The following is a 22,838-nucleotide window of genomic DNA, read 5'->3' on the forward strand; positions in this document are numbered from 1 at the left end:
ACCCGGGCAATTTATTAAAAGTCAATGTCAATTTGTAGTTGACGTTGACTTGTTGTTTTATTTTTTTTGTACTAATTTACGTGTTTATTTTTTAGTTTCTTGCGAGTTATAAGTTAATTTTGTAATATTTCAGATTATAAATAAAAATTCTTATGTAGCTTTTAATATCCAAAATGTTTAAACATTTAGTAATTTGTTACATATTCTTTATTTGCTTGATTCGAGGAAAACTGATACCTCCAGTTAATACTGAAACTAGAACAACATTTCCGATTGTATCAGCTCTATCAGAGAACAACAAAAATGTTATGCATAAGGAATTAAGTGAAGCTGGGTCAAAAACAATTATTAACACTGTCACTTTGCCTAGTAATGATATGGCTCTCTTAAATTTAGAAAAAAATATAAGTGTGACTAAGGCAACATCTGTGGTTGCAAGAAAAGGAGTCAATTACGATGATGGCATCAAAAGCCAAGAACAAAAATTGCCCTCTGATATGCCTACTCTTCAGGTATCTAATAAAACCAATAAACCTGATCTAGTACAGAAGGAAAACACAGTTTTAAATAAGACAATTATACTTGGAGATGATGTACAAAAATTAAATATTACAAAAATACACAAGCCTTTACTGGTATCTTCTGAAGCAATTGAAAAAATAGACAAAATTAACAATGTGAATGTTGATGATAATATCCTTAGTACTAAAGCTCATGTGGTCAAGGCTGGAAGCCACCCTGAAATTATTCTGCCTATAGTAATAACAATTTTGGTTGTTCCTATGTTTGCAATAGTGGGCTATATGGCACTTAAAAGGGGTCAAGAGGCTTGGAATAATAGGCACTACAAAAGAATGGATTTCCTTCTTGATGGGATGTACAATGACTAAATATAAAATGCTAAAAGAAAAGTAAATGTGACACAGATTAGTTGAATCGTGCCAATACATATTGCAGCAATTCAATTACAGTAGTTTAGGATAATATACATAATGTGATTTGACAACATGTTGTAGTGTGTGTGATAATCAAAAGTAAAATTAAGATGTAAGTTTAAATTTAAGATGTAAGTTTATTAAGTCTTACATCTTAAATTTAAACAAAAATAATCCAACCCACATTGACCTAGTTTCTATATATTTAGGGCCTTATAAAGAAATGTGGTGAAATATTAGAATATTTATGAAGTGTTTTTCATGCTGACATTACAAAGATGTTATCAGTTAAAGTGTGACAAAACACTCTATAACTGTTGCAATTTTATGCCCCATTTATTATTTATAAGGCCATAAATGTCTCAAAACAATGTAGGTTGGATCCTTTTTGTTTAACAAGGTCCATTTTATCCAACCTGCCTACTTACATTTGATCAGCATTGAGAGCCTAAGCTGTAAATTGCACATTTCTAATAGGTAGGTTGGCTGTGCAACTGTGGGACATTAATAAGTTGAGGATGATGACCATCATCATCAGAGTTAAATCCAAACATACAAAAAATGAGCCTGTGATTAAAAGATGATGTTTGGAAGTTATAGACTTTGTTAACAAGTTAACCGATTTATATCATTTAATAAGGGTAAAATATACATAATTTCATAATTATCTATGCCAACATTAACATTCAACCTAGGTCTTGGGATCCAGACTTGCATGCAAGTTAACCATCAAGCTTTGTGTTGTTCAATGGGTTGAAACCACTTTTCCAGTCTCGGTACGGACCAATTAAAATTATATCCAATATCAAAAACTATTTTTTTATTTTAAGCTAAAAAAAAGCAATACTTGTATAATATTTGTGGTGCTCAATGCAAATGGTGTGCCTTGTTGATATTATATTTCTAAGGACCAATCAATTTGTAATTTGTATTTTTGATATTGAACTTTTTGTCATTTGTTTGTAGCCTATAAGATTTGTTGTGATATTTTTGATATATGCAGAATTTAACTTTAAATGTTATTGCAACAAATATTAGATATTTTTTAGAAATTAAATGTTGAAAATAAATAAAGTTTTTTTACTTATATATTTATAATTAGGAATTTAACTTGCCCAGTTTTTTCCCTCAAACCAGTTTCCAAAGAGTAAAATAGGCACTAAGTAGGTATGTAAGGTATAACATGAAGATGATGAGTTGAATACCCCAATAAAATATAACTTGTATTATTGTTCCTAATTCAGCTGAATTGAATAAAATAACTTATACTTTTAATTAAATAACAAACATTTGTAAAGAAAATACAAAAAAATGTGTTTTTCAGGATTATCTACAGAACTTGGCTTGGCTTGGAAAGTTGAAAGATGTTAGCTTGCGATAATCTCTAGAACCACCAGTCGTATTTTAAAAGTCTTGTGCATTTAAGTGCCCAATTTCAGAAAAAGCTATTCGTAGGAACACCACCCTTACGAGCCGTTTTGTAGATTAGGTCTATGTATATTAATATAATATGGACTAACATTTGGAATAAATATAACTAAATAAAACATCCAAACAAACAAATTGTAATAAACAGCACTAAGAATCAGTTAGGATTCCCGATTCCTGAACGAAAACTGTAGGTCTTGGTAGGCGGAATGTCAATGTCAGTGGGAAAAAAGGGGGAATTAACCGGTGATGGTGGAAAAACTAGCATGGTTAAAAACTTAAAAGTACAGTTGGTAGAAGTTTAAAAGGTTATTCTGTTCTCTAACACCTAATTATGAGAAGAAGTAATTGTTTATAAAGGAAAGTAAAACGAACAACCACGTTAATTGCGAGTCATTGAAACGTACTTTCTTACAAACCACAAGTTGCTGACGAGATGTGAGATGAGTATTAACACATTTACATTAAACCTAGTTGCTAGAAGCCGTTATAAGCACCATTGTGACAAATTAATAATCGGTTAAAGTTTAGGCATAATAATTAAACTTTATAAAACTATTCAAACCTATTAAGTCGGCAGGTACTATGATAAATTATAAGTATGTACCTGTTTTAAATAAAGCGAAAGTAAAGTATTAGTATGAAAAATGTTTACCTAGTAGGTAACTAAAATAAATCTCGAAGTACAAAGTAAATAAATAACTCTTAAATATGTGCACTGTATTTTATTTACGAGAGCTATGGAGGGTAGAGGTAAGGAGAGTCACCTGTGTATATGACAAAGTGTCGTCAAAATGTATTAAATTAGGATGGCGCCACATTTGCATCAGGGTAACTCTTAAAAGAAGCGCCAAATATAAATATTGTTAGAGTAGGCTTGAAAAATAAACAAGGAAGTATGGAGATACAAGGAAGTAAGGTTATATTTACCACAATATTTTGTACAACGTAAGTTGTTGAAATTCTCAATAATTAACTACTTTAGTCGATAATGACATTAAATTTTTTAACTCGGCATACTTCAATTCATCTACGATTGCTACATTCATACCATACCCTGTGCATCCACCAGCGCCATTGTGGAGGATTTTAAACTGTTATTTAGCGCAACAACTGGACACTTTTTCAACTTTTCTCCCATATAAGATGACTCTCCTTACCTCTACCCTCCATAACGAGAGCCTAACCCAATGATTCTAACAATATATTGGTATTTAGACTAGTTGACAACGCTTTGTCTACTTATTGGCGGTAAATCGCATCACAATAGTGATTCGACCAATCACAAGTCATGACCTTTTGAGCGAGAGTTTTTTTATTGGTCACAATCACGCACTGCTTGGAGTAATATTGTTCTGTGATCACGCAAGTGCGGACGCACAGGACGCAGGTTGGACGCGCTCGATTGTTGTTCATCTATAATTTAATAGTCTAACCTAACTAATCTCAGATTCTAATCTTCTTCCTGTGGCCAATGCCTGTGTTTCTAATCCACAGAATTATGTTTTTTTCAATTGAAGTAGAATAAGAATTTTCAATTGTAAGAAGGATTTTTCAATAATTGGAAGGAGCTCCTTTTTTTAACTTGTCTTATAATGTAAACAATCTTTTAATTACTTTTTTAGTGTTGGTACCTAAAGTATGTTTTAAAAATATGTGTGGTAAAATAAATAAAACATAGAAAATAAAAAGAGATTTTCTTTGTGTGTTTTTATAATAATCTTAACCATTCAAAAAAAACTTAGCTAAAAAGTAACGTAATGATTGTTTACATTATACGATAGGTATGAAATAATATTGGTCTGTTAGTAGGTACTTAGTGCTACTTTTTACCTCCGTGTTATTCGTCTGTGATCTAAATCTGGGTGGCAGGCTGTGGCAGTGTAAATTTCGCGAATTTTACGGAATTTTGCGAATGTGTTAAAATTTTTGTTACTTAAACATGTTTATAAAGTGATGAAATACTTAAAAAAACATTTATAAGAGTAGGAAGTGCGGTTCTATTGTATCAGTTTAATGCTCTCACATAAGAAAATATAACCTTGGTCTGAAAATGGTGAGTATGTAGTTTGTACTAAATATTATTTTATTAGTAAGTCTTTCGCGTGAGGCAATACATGCAGATATCTTCCTTTTAAAAGAAGTAAAAAACAGGTACTCCTTGTTCGCTTCACAAATAATAAATTGTAAATATATCTTTTTATTTTACTCAATCTGAAAATATAAAGAAAAATTAAATCGATTTCAAATTTTATTTTGAAAAATATACAAATGTGTAAAATAGTGACTTTTGCTAAAAAATAATATTAACGATTTATATTGTCAGGAAGGTACACAGATTGGGTCATAGTTATAATATTTTTGTAGATGAATCCCAAAAAGAGGGCTCTTTAAGAATGCTGACTACTGGTAAAGAGATGGAATGTGTGAGTACTTTAATACATAAACAATGAGTGCCCAAAGCGGATGTGTTAGTTGCAATAATGAAGAGTCTGAACATTTTGATACTAAGCATGATGCTGACTGTTCTGAAGGGGAAGACGCTCAGATACGCCTGGCGCCACATGTGCAGGCTTACTTGGCACATAATAATCCCACCACCAATTGCTGTGGGTTTACCATACCCATTGCTTTTGAGAGAGCTGCTCCTGGCACCTGGTGGAACCCACGTTTTGACTCTGAAATCCTTGAAGGTCAATACAGAAGTAGCTCTTTCAGACAGATACGTTTAAGATTCAGGTGAGTCCATTTATTATTTCCTTTCAGAATGTTCTGCTTGACACCTCAGTATTTTGGTGGAAAGGCTCCTGGGTGCATAATATGAACACAATGCAAACAAAAAAGCTTTATTGTAATTTTGTATCTGTAATATTCTGTGTTGTTTTACATAAGGAACTTTTGCCCATAAAAACAGTAGGTATGTTTCAGGGACAGCATCCCTACCCCCTATGGCAATTATAGTCTTAAGCCATAGGGCATTAAATAGGCACCCAAAAGTCTTGTATCTGGTGTAACTAAACCAACTACCTAACAAAGATCTCTCCAGAAGGTTTCATTGTTTTTTAAATAATACTGGCACATGATCATCCAGAGGCTAAGACCCCAACCTTTTTGTCCCTTAATAACCCAAGACTTTTAGAGCCTCAGAAGCAACAAGTTCACAAGCCTGATTTCCTTAAATTGCATTAAAATAGGATCTTAATAACCTTTAAATTAACATAATGTCTCGTTCACCTCATCATAGCATATTCTACTTAATCTCCCTACTCCGGGCATTCATATCACTGTTAAACAGCATAGTGGATTCACTATGTATCACTCCTTCCTCTTAGTACCAGAACAATTCTTTACGGTACCATTAACTCTTCTTGAAATAATGGTAGTTGAGAGCCCCAACACACGCAACGTAATGGTGGACTCCTACTCAAGCTCAGACTTGAAACAAGTCGATTGTGAGTGTTGCAGTACTCTAACTTAGCAATTAGAGTATCGCTCCGTTGCATTATTTTAAACAAGACTCTATTCACAAAACTATGTAAGGAGAAAAACGATTTATTCTTAAATCGTAATTTCTTTAAAAGTTCAAATTATCAGTAGTACTTATTTATCTCTCAATTGTTGGCCTCCACAATGCCTTTACACATCATCCACACTACATTTCATATGGACACAATACTAGCACTCTGGCTTTGGAATGCTAAGCGTCCTTTTGTATTGCCCCTTATAATAGTCGCAGGGTGAGATGGGCCTAATGCATTAAACTGTTAAAATGTATTTATTTTATAATGCCATGTTTTAGTATGTCTCCAAACTAAATCATTGAGCGAGGTTTGATCAGATTTGTTTCAGAAATAAAATTATGAGGTCCGATTTTCTCTCAATATTATGTTCTTTAAAAATATTGTTTATTTAGCAAGTAGGGTAGATTCGTTACACTGGGTACAGGGCTTTTCTCTTGTAGGAGAGGATTTTAGAGCTGTAACCCACTATGCTGCTCCAATGAGGTTTAACTGCCTTAACATTTACCATTTGTATGTGGTAGTCCTAATAATGTTGTGTGTATGTTATGTGTACGCATTGGGTTTATATTCACCAAGGAAACTTTCTTATATAGCTGTAAAACACTTTTTTTTTACAACCTTACTCATTGTTATTGTAATATAATGAGTGTTTTTATTTCTTTTCAGATTTGCACTTTTATATATTTTGATATTTTCTATATCATGGTTTATCTACCTTGTGGTTCTTGGCTTAAATGGTGTTACTGTGAAGTGGCCGTTTTTGTGTTCTATATTTGCTGGTGTCCTCCTTATAACATGTGTTATGCTTTTTGTAACATTTACAAATATTTACAAAGTGTACACATCTAAGCTATCCCTGATCATGGCACTTGCTCTGTGTACCCTAAGTCTTTCTTTAGTAACATTGACCACACAAATCAATGCTGAATATATCCAAGCTGCAGACATCAGTCAATCTGGCCATTTTGCTATGTGTATAGAGATCCTGTTAATAATATATACTCTCACACCACTACCCCTGTTTGCTTGTGTGATCATAGGATTGATGTATTCAACAGTGTTTGAAGTCTTGAATATTGTTTTGCATTTATCTGAACAAGAATGGCAGTTCCGTGGAATGTTTGTGAGAGTTTTCCTGCAACTTTGTGTTCACATTATTGGTGTGCATATTTATCTTATGACCTTTGTGAGAATGCGCGGCACCTTTATGAAAGTAGGTCAGAGCCTGTTAGTAAGGCGACAATTGGAGATGGAGAAACTATTAAAGGAAAAGATGATCCATTCAGTAATGCCACCGAAACTAGCTAGTTGGTTAATGGAAGAGCAAATATTAGAAACTGAAACCCATTTTAAAACTAACGATCCTCTAAATCCACGAAGTTCAAACCCAGGGGCATCTGACATTAAATCACTGTTCAGACCTTTCAATATGAATTCAATGGATAATGTTTCTATTCTTTTCGCCGATATTGTTGGCTTTACAAGAATGTCGAGTAATAAAGGTGCGGAGGAATTAGTTAATATATTAAATGATTTATTTGAAAAGTTTGATGAGCTATGTCTTATACATGGTTGCGAAAAAATATCCACCTTAGGCGACTGCTATTACTGCGTGTCTGGTTGCCCAGAGCCTAGACCCGATCATGCAACATGTTGTGTGGAGATGGGATTGGGTAAGTAAATATTTAATCTTTCTCAGATATAGTTTGAGTGGTAGTAGAGCTTTTCGTTATAGGGTCTGGAGGGTGTGGTTGCCGGTGTAATTTCAGGCATATGAGGCTTAACGGCTACACCTCAGCTTGATGGACACAGTGTGGAATTTTGCAGGACACGCCCTTTGCGTACCCTGCGAAGTGTTGATCTGTTTATAGGCAATGAATTTCCCCATACCATCAGGTGGGCCATCTCAATCTCCGTCAATTATTATTTTAAAAATAAACCCATTTGCAAAAAAAACGGGCACCCCAAACTTTTCTGTACAACTATGGAAATCTTAAACCAATTAGGTTTTATTTGCATTAAATTAATTAGAAACACTTGTCTACGTATAAAAAAGTACTGGGAAGTAAAATAAGATAATCCATTTAAAAATATTCTTTTCGATGCAAACTATTTCTCGCAGTTTAAGAATTCTTGCTGGTAATATAGTGACTCTTCTCAAAGAACTGACTTGAGGCTGTACAATGTCATGTACCGGAACGGTTTGGTGTTAGTCGTCCCACTGTTCAGCGGACCTAGATTAGGTTTCAAGTAACCGGTACTTTGAAAAGAAGACCGAGATCAGGAAGAATACGATGTACTGAGCCCAGAGAAGATCAATATAATGTGAGCCAAGCTGTCCAAAATCGAAAGTCTACCAACAATAACATCAAAACCAATCTTAAAGATGATAGAAAAGTGAGTATAAACAGTCGAAGACCAGCTAGGAGTCCTAAATTACTCCTTGGGCACCGTATTGCAAGGTGACGGAGGCAAAGTGAAAATTTCAGCCAAGCATGGTTCTAATTGTAGATGAAACCAGAATCTTTTTAATTAGTGAGTACCGTCGTGCTAAGAAGACCAGGAGAAACTTTCTCCTGGTCTTCTTAGCACCAAAAGGTAGGTGTTGAAAAAATTACGCCGTACGGTGGAGGCTCTAATGTTTGGCCTGGCATAACTTTGCATAGAGTTAGATCTGGTAGAAAATGGCTCTTCAAATGCACATGGCTACATCATGGAACTCTTTACTCCTCATGCCCAACCAGCGTTAGCTCTTATAGGAGGTGGTGCTGTGTTTATGGACGACAATGGTCGAGCGCACCGAGCGGGCGACGTAGCTTCCTTAAGTGAAGTTGGGATCCGCCTATTTAGGTTGGCCAGCATGAAGTCGACCTCAATCCTATTGAGCATCTCTGGGACTTCCTAAAACGACGTTTTAGAGCTTTGAATTGCTATTGCCAAATGGGAGCTTATTCCCCAGGAACTCAAAAAAAAACCTGGCAAAGCATACCACGAAGAATTGCAGAAGTTATTTCAGCCACAGGAGGCCACATCCAATTTTTATTTTACCTTTTGTAACGTTTAGTATATAAAGGAGAAAGTCAATTGAAGTTATTTTATTTTTTGGTTAAAATGAGCAATTTCCCTAAAATTCAAATAAAACAAATTAAGATCGACTTAATTACCAATTAAAGTGTTTTTACATCAGGAAATAATATTTATATTATTTTGTTGCATCAAATTCCTTTCACAACTGTTAATACTAAGAGTACTCAAATAAATTAAAAGTGCCCGTTTTTTTTGTAAAGGAGTGTAGGTATAAATTATATTACTTCATACTTTCATAGTTTATTGTTAAATCGTTAATTTAATCGTAAAATTTTCATAGGTCATCTATGTTTCAGGGATGATAGATGCAATCCAAGAATTTGATAGAGAGCGTGATGAGGGCGTGAATATGAGGGTGGGTGTACACACAGGGACTGTTCTGTGTGGAATAGTAGGCACGAGGAGATTTAAATTCGATGTTTGGAGCAACGATGTTACTTTCGCCAACAAAATGGAATCTACAGGGAAACCTGGTCGCGTACACATTTCCGAAGAAACTTGTAAATTTCTCGGGGGCTCCTACGTTCTAGAAGAAGGCGAGGAAGTTTTCGGTAATTAACTCGTAATTGAGATATTTGTTGTGCATGTATTTACCTTTTATCAATAATTAAAAACCCTTAAATGTGTCCAGGTCATAAAACCTACTTCATTGAAGGCCGACAGATGAGTTCTCCATATGATCATGACCACTGCCTTACTCCCTCCAATCCTATTAATGTCCGCCTCATTATATCTCCCGCAGTTTCCCCGCAATCTATTTTATCCTTTAATCATTTGCCGCTACCACTGTCTGCAAAAACAAGTGCATCGTCGACGGATGAAAAGCAAAACAAAAACGATTCCAAAAATTCGAACAACTTCCTTTCCCCGAATCCTTTTAATTTTCGCAATAAAGCCAGTTCACTGCCGAGCATTTTGGATTCTGATACTGAGATGGATGAAAAGAAGAGTTTTCCCGAAAGTACGGAAAATTCATCGAAAAGTCCGACGTCTGTCGGTAAGTTCATTGATTTAATTGTGTCATATCTTTTATACATTTTTAACTCTGTCGTTATAATCATGACAAACGACAAAAATGTCCGGTTCATGATTTATATCTTGATTTGGTGTGATTGATTTCTCGGTTTAGATTAATCTTGTAATAGTTTTAGATACTGCTTTTTTATGTTAGTACGTTTTTTTTAAAAACGATCCATTTACATCTTTCGTTTTTAGTGGTTAGTTTATTAAGCCTTACCTTGAATAACAATTATGAAACTAAAATTTTGGGAGGCGATTTAAAAATAAACAAATAAACATAGAACCTAAGTTGCACACCAGCTTAGGCTATAAGATGTTTGTGGCCATAATATATTATTGAACCCTTGAACTAAGGCGGAGTTTTATTTATTGAAAGTCTCGGTTATCAGTAGTACAGCTTGCTGATAAGATATTGTGTGACTGTTAATTACTTGAAGGTGATGCTCTCTGCACATCATGCTACAATAATTGATGAAAAAACGATTCTAACATTTATAATATCAAACGAATAGGTCCTTTTCGTAATTTTACCATCCTTCACAGCATCGATACAATACTGGAATGGGTGGTAGATTAGATAAAATAAATCTTTAATCTATATAATATATTAAAATAACAGTGTAGAGTTAATATTTGTTACGTCCGTTGCTATTTACGTCTATTGCTACGCGAAATTTTAACTCTGCACGTCACCTCCGTGAACAGGATAGCAATTATGTATCTACGTATCTATAAATGCTTGAATCAACCTTTGCAAATCACAAAAGATACAAATCATTGCACTTTAGCTACTAAACAATTGACTGAAACTAATCTCTATAGAGCATTGATTGTATATGTTAAACCCAATCCATGTGATCATCAATTTCTTTACGCCATTCAATAAAAGCGCTCAAAACAAAAAGTGCGCATATTGTTAACAAAGTGTGAAAAGTATTCAATGTGCTTAAGGCTTCAGTAGCACTCGCATGCTAAGTGATTGTTCGATAAATAAACTTATTGACTTGCGAGCGTGACAAGTTTTTAGATAAACAATAAGTAGTTAACGAAGCGAATACGCGAGTAAAACGTAAGCAATAGTCGCTTGTCCAATGATTATCTAATCTATCCGTAACATTATAAATACCCTTTGGTCTAATGATTTGAACGTTTTAAGAATGAATCACAAAGCCTAGTGTTAGTTTCATAAGTTTTTTGTTCGTGATTCTTAGTATCGTCGTCGTCGGTCCTTCAACCCGAATTAGTAAGGATAGTCTAAGATCTGAATACGTTTCTCCTATCTAAAGTCTGTCTGTGCTCAGTAGTCTAAGATTTCACTGAAAGGTGTGTACGAGTTCACGCCGAGACGGGCCCTGACTCTGGTAATATGTCTAGAATCGGAATGGACTATTAGGAACTATATAATTATATAGATATTTATAATCAATCTAGACATAATATAATTATTCGATGTCAGTTTATTTCAGTTATGATTATAAATTATGATAATATTACCTACTTAGAGTGTATCTACAAGATGTTTACTATATTATGTGTACCTACACCTATATACCTACTATGAAAATTTATGACCCCTTCCAACTTCAACCGCGTGAACTCCACGTGAAGGAATGACGTAAAATGTAAATGATAATAGCTAAGTTTTGTTATATTAAAAACAAGATAAATTCTAAATCTAAAATTTTACCAGACTTACATAAAAATACCGAAACCGTCGAAAAGTTTCTATTTTCTTGAATACTTAAAAGTATTAATACTCATTACTCATAAATAAGAAAGTTTACCTAGTAGTCTTAGATATATTGTTATAGCCAGTTCACGTATCTTAATATTAAGGTATTTGGGAGTTATGGCAAAAGCGATATGCAAACAATTAGGTAAACCTTAGTTTAGGGCTTGCAAAAGCGGTTAGGTCTATTAGGTAAGGTGCATTGAAAAGTAATAGTGTTTCGTAAACAACGTTCGCTATATCAAAACGGTATCAGGAAACAAACTCCATTTATCAGTCGATGATAGGTTTCTTTGTTTGAGCGTGGACTGGGTTGATTGACCGGTCCTATTCTTTATCAAACTTAGCAACGGGGTGGCGAGCATGATGTGTGTGCTGTGAGTGTGTTTCAGACTTAGTATGGCTCGCAATCTTTGAGTCGTTATCAAGTATCGATACATTATAGCGTCACAGTTAAATGGACTTGAAAGTTGCTTGGTTTAAAGGCGATACTCCGTCGTACCGTTTTTTTTAATCATTTCGCTAGAAGCGCTTGTCGTAGAAGTATAAAGGAACTTGCAAACAAAATATTTTAATGAACATTGTCGACTAATGTGATCACGTTGGATTAAGGAGATTTTAATGATTTTATGCTGTGGTTCATTTCATTACTATGTCGTAACAGAAAGTAGGCTAATACTATTTCCAGTTAATAGTGTGCGATCAACATTATTATTCTAACATTACAGGGAGCTGCGGTAAATATACGAACAAATTGAAAGGCTGGAAAGTGCCAAGATTTTTGAGGAAACATTCAGATACACCATTGCACGAAATTAAAAAACGACAGTTTAACGACAAGACAATACACTTCGTGGAGCGTGGCCAGGAGACGGTCCAATCAAACAACGGTTACCAACAAGTGCCTATAGTGATAGAATCTCAGGATATAAAGTCAAAGCCCATACAAAGTAGTAGTAAGCTGAACTGTCCACCTAACCACGAAGTGGCGTCTTTCGAGAAAGAAATTATAGATATTCGTTCGTATTTGAGTCAATCTAGAAGTAATATGTCACCCTTCGCTAGAAGTAGCAGCTATAGATCACAGTACGGCAGACCCAACATAGAGGTTAGTAGACGACACGATTTAGTTAAACTTCATGGCCAGCGCACACCGGTTAAGGCAGGAAAGAGCGTTTTTATCTTCACTCAACGCTAATTCAAACGTAACTATTGATATCAAGACACAAATTCCAATGTTTTCGTGATAGATCCGGGAATTCCTTTTGGTGCTTTGGGGTCCCTCGCTGAACTAGTTGCATATATCCGTAACTCTCTCTAACTAAACCTCAGCTTTGCCTAAATCGAATGTCTAATAATTAAAGCGATTAAGCGTAGCTTATTTAGACATTGCATTGATCGTCTTTAGTGAAAAAGGGCAATAGTCTAATACTGTCCCTGGCGTGCGCCTGCCATCAGATATTTATTTAAGACGATTTTTAATCGTTAGATAACCTAACTGAAGAATACAAACATAAAATCTTAATCTCATAATAAAGTTTATAAAATAAATCATTATGTTTATCTAGAGACATTACACACTAGTTAAGGCCCAACCCTTGCGTTGAAAAGCATGTTAAGCTGTCGGTTCCGATTTTAATAACTTTATAATATCTATACCTAGTTATTAAATAAGAATTTGTACAAATGTTTCCAAGTTGACCCAATTTATATGGATTTAACATTTTTTCCTATTTTTTTTATGGGTAGCTAGAAAATATTTTTTGCTATATAATAGGTGATTGCTACCACTTGCGAAAGGAAATTCAATAAACTTTAGTTGCCTCGTTCACTAACTTTTCCAGTAAATTGCCGAGTTGGCAACTTACTGTCTTGTTGTCTTCATACAAAACGCATAACTCAACTCATTCAATATTTTTTATCGGGATAGCAGGTGAACACCACTGTTTGAAAAGTTAGTTTATCGGGCACCAGAAGTCATTAACTAAATGCAATTTATCATTTTGTATTTGTAGCTTTTAAATTATTAATAAGAATTTAAATGTAATAAGAAACGAAAAGCAGTCGCAAAAGTTGGTATTGTAAAGAAATATGTGCAAAATGCAATAGCAAACATAGATTTGTGTTAGTTTTTAAAATGTTTGAGGAAACGTAAAGTCGTGTTATGCCATTCAACTTTACGTCTTAGTCACGTTCATTAAACATACTATTTTTGTCGAGTCATAACTGCAACTCTATAAGGTAATTCTAGTGGCATATGGCCTTCACATAAAATACTTTTGGGTTTATTGCTGGTTATTAATTGGTTTTGAATCTCGACGTCTGACGAATTCTTTCAGTCTATATATATATACCATTGAAATATCTGAAAAAGAAATACGAAAAATCACAGATGCATTGTCAATTTGTAGATACCAGTGTGTCGGGCTCGTAGCTCCACCTTAGCAACTCAAGGGGAGTTGATAAGGCCAAAAGACCGTCGGCTGAATTTACCCCTGCCGGTGCCTCGGTCTCTCGAAGATGCCATTAGCCTTTGCCCTTCCGTAAACAGCCGGAAGGATTCTGGAATCCGAAGTACTAGTAGGAGATCAAGTATTCAGCATCAGGTAAGAATGGTTCCCAAATAGAGACTACCAATATCGGTTAAATATCTAATGAATACGATCTTTGATATTTTGAAAAAAAAACGTGTATCGATTTACGTTTTGCTTTCATTAATATAATCATAATATGAGTCTAAGAATTGGCAATTTAATCGTAATAACAGCCACGGACAAACAGATATTTATGCCCATTTTACTCAATAAGTAACGCCCAATCTAAGGAGATTCTTAAGCATAACATCAACCATTCATCAATAGTGATCACCTAAGAATTGTTTAACGTTGTTTTGTGGTAGACATTGCCATTAGGCATAAGGCATAAACATTAGGCGATGCCTAGGTTTAGTGAAAATGGGCATGAATTCTTTTTATTTTTATAGATACTCCACGAATAATGTAATGGCAGAAGTTACCTTTTTTCTAATAAAAGCTTAAATATTTAAAAAATTTGCCACCTGATTGGTATGGATTTGCCAATGCTGAATTGAATGCTCTCCAAAATTCACGTAGCACACATTAGGGTACATCTATATTGTATTCTACAGTAAACAAATAATAAATAAACCACGACAATTCACACATCGTCATTTAGTAAGCGTAGCTTGTGTTATGGGTACTTAGATGACTGATGAATGTTCATCCCACAAACATTTTCCAGTTGTGGGAATCGAACCCACGACCTTAGACTCGGAAAGCAGGGTCGGTGGCCAATGCGCCAATCGCCCGTCAGTGGTAGGAAGGACGCGAATACGACATTTTATCTCTGGAACACATGTTTTAAAATTAGAAATGAAACAGCTACCATTTGATATTCTCTTGGAATCTAACAATTTACAATCGTATAAAACAAACATTAAACTACCAGCACATGTTTCGGCAATTAAATTTGTTAATATAATATTTCCTTTGCTCTGGTGCTAAATTTGTAAAAAATATGTTATAAACATGAAAAATAAGTGCTTATCATTGTAAACATTTACTTATATCATCATGTACTTATAAACTGTTTTATATTTAGATTTGTATACAATGTTTGCCTGCAGTCATCGGTTTGGTTTAGCTATTTCTTGTTATTACAGATATTCGCACTCAACCACGCGTCGCTGGCTACATCCCAGGCTGATATGATGCAACACCGGGTGTCAGGATATTACACTTCAAGTCAATCTTCTATAAACGATCCCCCTTCTAGGAGCAGGTTACCCCCACCGCTGAACGAAGACCAGGTCAAATCACTTCAAAAGCTGAGGAAACAATCCGATCTGCAGCTGATCAGATGCGTTCAAGATAACGCTAGATCAGGAATAAACTATTTCGTTCAACCGCCTTTGAATAGATTTACGCTTTTTTTTAAGATACCGGAAATGGAAAGCCACTATCGGGACAAAGCGCACAGAAGTGACGACTGCGAAGACTTCCCGCCCACGCTGACAACGTCTCGCTTTAATACTGGCTTAGATATTCTAGTATCTGCGATTATTTTTATTGCAGTATCCAGTTCAATATTAATTCTATACAACGAATGGCGATACACTATTGGATGGTTTGTGTTCTTCGTTCTCATAGAGTTTCTCGCTATGACGTTGTGCATTTATAGGCATTATTTAAAGTGGAAAACGAAACACGACCCTCAGGATATAACGGATGCAATGAGAAGATCCGTCAAAATATTTAGAAAATTATCAAACTGGTACCCCTGGCATTTGTCCGGTAGCCTGTTAATAAGTTTGCCGATATTGGCTATTCTTATAAACTTCTCTTGCCAAAACACTACGATGACGATTTTAAAAGGAGAACAATCTTTCTACGTTTATCTTTTGTACGTTTGTATTGTACACTTTTGCAATTTTACGCAAATGAGTTGGCTGGTCAAAAATACACTGGTCACGCTTTATGCTGGCTTGTTCTTGTTCTTTGTAATTTTGGGTTGCCGCGAAGCCAATACACAATTATTTGACTCTGATATTAAATTAAATCCTCTGTCGGTTGCTCAAAACATGTCATTACCTATGTTAAATGTTTCCAATGAGGATTGGTTTGGGAATAATGGCACGTACGGCAACGAAGGCATACATCATCAAATGCATCTAACGGAATTGTATTTGGATGTCGCGCTATTGTTAATGTTGGTCTGGTTTCTCAATAGAGAGTTTGAAATTAGTTATAGACTGAGTTTCTATAGCAACGTGGTAGCCAACCGGGACAAGCAAAGAGTACAAAATATGAGAAACCAAGCCGATTGGCTGCTGCATAACATTATACCGCGGCACGTCGCTGATCAGTTAAAGAACACTGCAAAATATTCCGAGAACCACAAAGATGTGGCAATTATATTTGCGAGTATTGTGAATTTTAATGAAATGTACGATGAGTCGTATTTAAAGGGCAAAGAGTATTTGCGTGTTCTGAACGAGTTGATTGCTGATTTCGACGAATTATTGGAAAGGCCGGAATTTCAACACGTGGAGAAAATTAAAACTATAGGCAGCACTTTTATGGCAGCTAGCGGACTGAATCCTGGTTTGCGACATTCTTCGCGGGGTACTTATGACCATCTTTATCAGTTAATGGATTTCGCATTGGAAATGCAGAAAGTGGTGGATAATTTCAATCAAGATTTGCTCGAATTCGACTTTATCCTCCGTATCGGTTACAATTTCGGCGACGTTACTGCCGGTGTAATAGGCACTACTAAATTGTACTACGACATTTGGGGTGATGCCGTGAACATAGCTTCTCGGATGGACTCCACTGGCGTTTCCAAGCGAATCCAGGTGGCAGAGCCTTGCATTCCCGTGCTGTCGTGTAGATATGACTTCGAACGTCGTGGAAGCGTTTATGTCAAGGGGAAGGATAACATGAATGTTCACCTTGTGATTGGTAAGAAAGATGCGTAGGAGTGTAATTTTAGAGAAGTAGAATCTGTGATTTAACTATTTATATTTATACAAACACTGATAAATTTAAACGATTGATATAATTTTTATTTTAAGAGATGATTGTAGTAGTTCTATTTATTGTGTATTGTTTGGGCGTAATATTAGCTTTTAAGAAATAATCGGGATGTAAAATATGATAATTTATTGTTGAGCTTAGTAGGGCAACTTCTTCTAACAATAATTATTATTGTCTTAGCGACTAACTTTTAGAAGTGTACTTCGAATTCCTTGCCTCTATATATCTGTGACCAGTGCTCTAGTCTGCAATTATATTTGATAGAGATGATCCAATTGTGCTTATTCAATAATTTTATGTATATAAAATTAAATTGACCTCGAGATAAAAATGTAACTAAGCTTAAAACATCCTTTTTACAAACGGAGCATAAACATTTTATATTAGGAGACGATTGGATTATTCGTGTTAGATGTGATTTGTATATACGATTGTATACCTACCTATTTTATGATGCTCTAAAATTATTTATACATATTTTGTATAAAAATTAAAATGTGCTATATGCGTTTTAACGTGACTAAAGTATCGACTAAAACGATATATTTATTGTACATAACATATAGTTTTCTATTTGATCTTCGTAATGATCTGTATATCTAAAAGATAGGGGTCCGCGTTTTTTACATTTAATCATGATTTTATGGGTTGTATTGCCGGATCGTGTTGTTGTAAATTGTTTCTTTATATTTAGTGAATTCAGATTTAAGAAGGTAGAATAAATTGTCGCAAGTTTAATAGAGGCTACCATAAAATATTAACAATGTTATAATCAGTACCTAGTTTCAATATAATAACGTTATATAACTAGGGCTGTATATGGGGATATTGAATGTATCAAAAAGTTTTACCATTTTAGCTAGGATTGTTTCTTGGCTGACATGTTGGCATTTTATATTTAGGGACGTTATACCGACTAATAGGTTTTAATGTAATTTATTTGTCCCCCAAATTAAATGACCACGATTGTTAGGGATCTCATTGGTAACGATTAAGTACCAAATTAGTGAATTATAGAAATGTATTTATGATAGTTAAAAATGTTTCCAGGACCCCGAATCGTTCATGTATGCAGCCTTTGTAATTTGCCTAAATGAAAACGTATAATCTATGTAGTTCAAAACTAAGCAATTCTTTCAAAGACTTCATAGAAAAATTTAAGAGTATATTAATATTTACCTATTTATTTGAATTCCGTAGAAAATACATTATTTTACTAATCCTAATAAATGTAATATTTTGAAATATAGGACAGATAAAATAATAGAATCTTATTTGAACAACGTTCTTATTTATATGTAGTTAAAGAAATATAATTTTCATAAGTTCTCCCCACACAGGGTTACTAAAATGTTTAAAACATTTAACTATAAAATATCACAGTTATAAATATCACAGGTATATATAGAACGTAATAAATATATAACATTAAAACTGACAACCTAAAACCCCTACTTTTTCACATAACCTCATACTAAATCATTAAATTTTTTTGAAAAAAGTTTTTTTTTTTTTTTGTGTGATATAGTTTTTATTCAGAGAGTGCAATGTGCGCTTTGTTTTGATTTCGAAGTCATGGTTAATAATTGTTAGGTTTTTGGTTTTTTGTTAAGAATTTATTAAATTACTAAAAATACTAACAAACTGTGACATTTTGTTTTAGAAATTGTTAGTATATAATATAACTTTTGTGTGGGAGAGCCATTACATTTATTTTCTAATAAGCATGCGTTATTTGCTTAATTAGAATTTTCTGTATACTAGGAACTATTTTTATATACTGTACTTAAACTATCTTGGAACGAACGAATTATTTAATAACTTATTTTTGACTGTAAATTACTATTAGGTGTGATAACTTATACTATACGTAATAAATGCCGCTATTTATCTTGTGCGCACAATTTGTTTTACGCATTTAAAATTAAGTTATGTTCAAAAATCTAAATTAATTAAGAGTCAGAGGGAAAACGAATGTCTTTAAAGTTTAAGCCCGTACCCTTAAGGTCAAGATCTATAAAGCTATATTTCTTAATCCTGGTAAACATTTGTAGGGAAGTCGAGCGGTTTTAGTCTCTGAGTCTTGTCTCAGGTTGTCAACGTAGAGATGTCTAAAGATCGATCATCGCGTCTGCAAAAAAGGAGCAGTCTCCCGGTCGGAATGGGAGACCGTATTCATAGTTAATGTTTCGCAATTGTGGGCGTCACTCGGATTCTAGAGACACGTCTCAGTCTGCATCCAGCTACCGAGCAGTGTGGTTCGGATGTAAATGCTATTTGCGTTTATTTTTTACGTTTTCGTGTTGTTTCGGAACTTATTCCACACAAAACAATGTCCTTGAGAGAACATCGTAGTGTGGACGCTAGACAAGACAAAGAACCGTGTCTCTAGACAGTAAATGAGACGTGTCTATAGACCATCTAGAGAACGTGTCTGTAGACCATCTATAGAACGTGTCTTTATAAGGTCTATAGACAAACCGCACGACGTGGTCTACTAGTGTGTTCTAGGCTTGAGGTAAGGCTAAGTATGCTTTATACATTTCAGCTCTAGTATAAGATAACACAATCCCAGTAGTAATTGAGTATTGAAACGGTTTAAGGTTAGCGTTAAAGGAACTAATTTAAGTTTTAAATGATTTAAAGCGTAAATTCTACAGCTCGCACTCATACTGGAACGATTATTAAATAAAATGCAGTAATACAGTATATACGGCTTTAAAATGAGGTCCATTTTACCTTCAAAACTCGAAACTACGCTTCAAAACTCGAAAACTACCAAGATTGCAAATGCGGTCGTACTGATTAGCGTATGGTATAATAGTCAGTCAGGCTTATGGCAGTTTTAATGTCTGTTTATTATTTGTTTGTCTTTGAATACAATTTTGTTACTTTTCTAATAATGAAACGATTTGCAACCAAACTATGTAAAGTGTAACCACAACAAGTAAACATAAAAAATACCACCCGTTTCCTAACAGTGTGTATGCCCGTTTACTGTAGACGTAGCTTTACAGTAAAGATATACCACCGGTTTTCTAATGGTGTGTATACACCTTTCCTGTACATGTAGCTTTACAGTAAAGATGCATACAAACTAGCCTATTTACCACCATATGTAGAAAGTAACTCCAAACTTCGGGTTGCAGATATTGCGATTTTCCTGTAATTAATTTGATAAATATTTCTTATACATTGTTTCTCATACATTAATCAATCCTTAGGCCCAAGAGTTATCGAAAGTGTAAAATACAGATCCCGGCAAATAACTTGTGTACTTGAGTGTTGTGAGAAAAGTACTCCCATTCGAAGTTGAAAGTTTATTTATTGAAACAGACATATAGAAGGCACTTTTGATGTGTAGACAGAAAACACATTTATTTGTCATTTTCAATATAACGTTTCTCAGGTTGCCCAGAACAGTGAACTAAAAATCGGCTAGGTACTGCACATACAGTGAAAATGTTCAAGTTATTTGTCGGTAATGATACCGCGTAGTCTGTACCGTAATTTCACACGATAAATTTTTCTTCAACGAATTGATGTAGATCTTCGAACTTATGATGAGAAGCCTTACTATACATTCCATTTGTATTTAAACTAATCGCCTTCAAAATGTCTATTGTATATTATAAGGTATATATGTATTATTATAGATTTAATTAGGAATCGTAAAAGAGTTCTCGGAATAATCAAGATTGACGCTGCCTTAAGTAGGTGAAATTTCACTAAGGCGGAGATGTGCAGAATAGACCTATTAAATTCCCGTGGGAACCGTTTGTTTTCCTGGAATATAGTAGCCTATAAATCTCCGTCCTTCTAACTAACTCTATCCCAATAATCAAGTCGATGCTTGCTTACTTAGAGCGTAAAGTAAGGACAGAAAGGATTATAATAAAGTTATAATTTATACTCACAATAATCAGACTTGTCTATTCCACACATCTTCGTCTCAGTCGAGAGTATAACATCGTTGCTCTATGGTAGCTGTAGGTAAATGCGTTAGCAGCGATGTTGAAAATTAATAAATTAATAACAATGCCAATGAGTAAAAACGAGATTACCGTCTTATTATGCAAAAACTTCTTTATTGTTATTTTGTATTCATATCTTCTGTTGCAGCTCTTAAGTTTTAAGTGAAATTCTGTCAAAAATGACCTTAATGAAGTTTCCTTTCTATTGAAACCAAATTAAAGAAGATTTACTATACATCGTGTAAATGAAAACCGAAGTAATACTTCACAGGCTTTAGAGGCACATTATTTACTATCTTGTCTGTGATACAGAAACGCTAAAAGTTTTTATGTAAACCACTGCCATATTTGTTACTGAGTAAAACAAATACAGCCACTTATCACTTATTTAATCTAATGTACGCGTCGCGTAGCGTAGGTACTATGCGCGTGTCGGTCTTTTATCTTCATTAGGGTTGTCATAAGTGAACACTTAATTTTTTTTTGGATTATTCTGTATGGAAAAATAAATAAGCTTCTTTTGATTTAATATTTTTCCTTATGAAATATACTTTAAACACGCTTCAGTAACAGTATTTCGTAATTCGGTTACACGTTGTATATATTTTTTGCCGCCGATTCAAATTATCTAAACGACTATTAATTAAAGTTAGTTACGGAACCATCTATACGTGAATCTCGCTCACATTCTGCCGGATATTTATCAATTGCTATTATATGTCGGTTCCTATTGATTTCTGTGAAAATAATGAGAAACTTCATTATAATGTAAAATTTGTAGTGAATTGAATGTGTTGAAGAATTCAGGTTTACTGAACATGTAGAAAGTTGGACCAAAACTGAAATACCTAAGGATATTTAGCTCTCTTTACAATTTATGGTTTAAATATAATTCTAATAAAAAGATGATGTCCATAATGGAATGTAATAGATAATAATACTTACATGCTATTTACTATATTATTAAAGAGCAGTTGTCTTTTTATCATATACATATTATTTACTTCTTATTATACCGCCTTCACATTTTTTTAAATCCTATAACGAATATGTGTAAAGAATAAAAGATATTAATATTGACAATTGTTTCCTTCCATAAATTATTATGATTGAGATTTCAAAATACCTATATTTATTTCACCATCCATATTCACAAATTTATAGGTAAGTATAGAGAGGTAATGGTGATAGCCCAGTGGGTAGGAGCTCGAATAACCTTTCGGGGGGGCCGAGTTCGAATCCCAGCTCTAACTTTTGTAAGTGATGTGCGTTTTAAGTAATTAAATACCACTTGCTTCAACTGAGAAAACCTGCATGCCTGAGAGTTCTCCATAATGGTCTTAAAGGTGTGTGGAGTCCACCAGTCCGCACTGGGCCAGCGTGGTGGACCACGGCCTTAACCCCTTCTCATTGTGTGAGGAGACCCGTGCCCTGCCCGGTTGATTTGATGATGATGATAGATAGGTACCTTTATTACGGCGGGAATCCTCATGAATCAACGAAACCCCTTCGAATTTGTCGCCTCGACCTAAATCGCAAGTCAATTAATAAATCTAGTGGTGACACCTAAACTTTGATTACTTGGA

The 22,838-nt window shown here is 34.4% G+C and overlaps 2 protein-coding genes across 2 annotated transcripts; both read left to right on the forward strand.

The window, feature by feature from the left end:
• Positions 1-90: 90 nt before the first annotated feature.
• Positions 91-1,754, forward strand: LOC120623592. The gene has a single exon (XM_039889634.1). It carries the CDS (start codon positions 174-176, stop codon positions 888-890), a length of 717 nt encoding a protein of 238 aa, XP_039745568.1. The 5' UTR covers positions 91-173; the 3' UTR covers positions 891-1,754.
• Positions 1,755-4,172: 2,418 nt separating this feature from the next.
• LOC120623615 (adenylate cyclase type 9) lies at positions 4,173-22,237 on the forward strand. Its single transcript, XM_039889682.1, has 8 exons — positions 4,173-4,419; positions 4,731-5,102; positions 6,551-7,557; positions 9,268-9,522; positions 9,603-9,968; positions 12,449-12,828; positions 14,132-14,326; positions 15,403-22,237. The coding sequence occupies exons 2-8, from the start codon at positions 4,813-4,815 to the stop codon at positions 17,218-17,220; spliced, it is 4,311 nt and encodes a 1,436-aa protein (XP_039745616.1). The 5' UTR covers positions 4,173-4,419; positions 4,731-4,812; the 3' UTR covers positions 17,221-22,237.
• Positions 22,238-22,838: the final 601 nt, after the last annotated feature.

The sequence above is a fragment of the Pararge aegeria genome, chromosome 5 (genome assembly GCF_905163445.1).
Source record: "Pararge aegeria chromosome 5, ilParAegt1.1, whole genome shotgun sequence".
Taxonomy (NCBI): Eukaryota; Metazoa; Arthropoda; class Insecta; order Lepidoptera; family Nymphalidae; genus Pararge; species Pararge aegeria.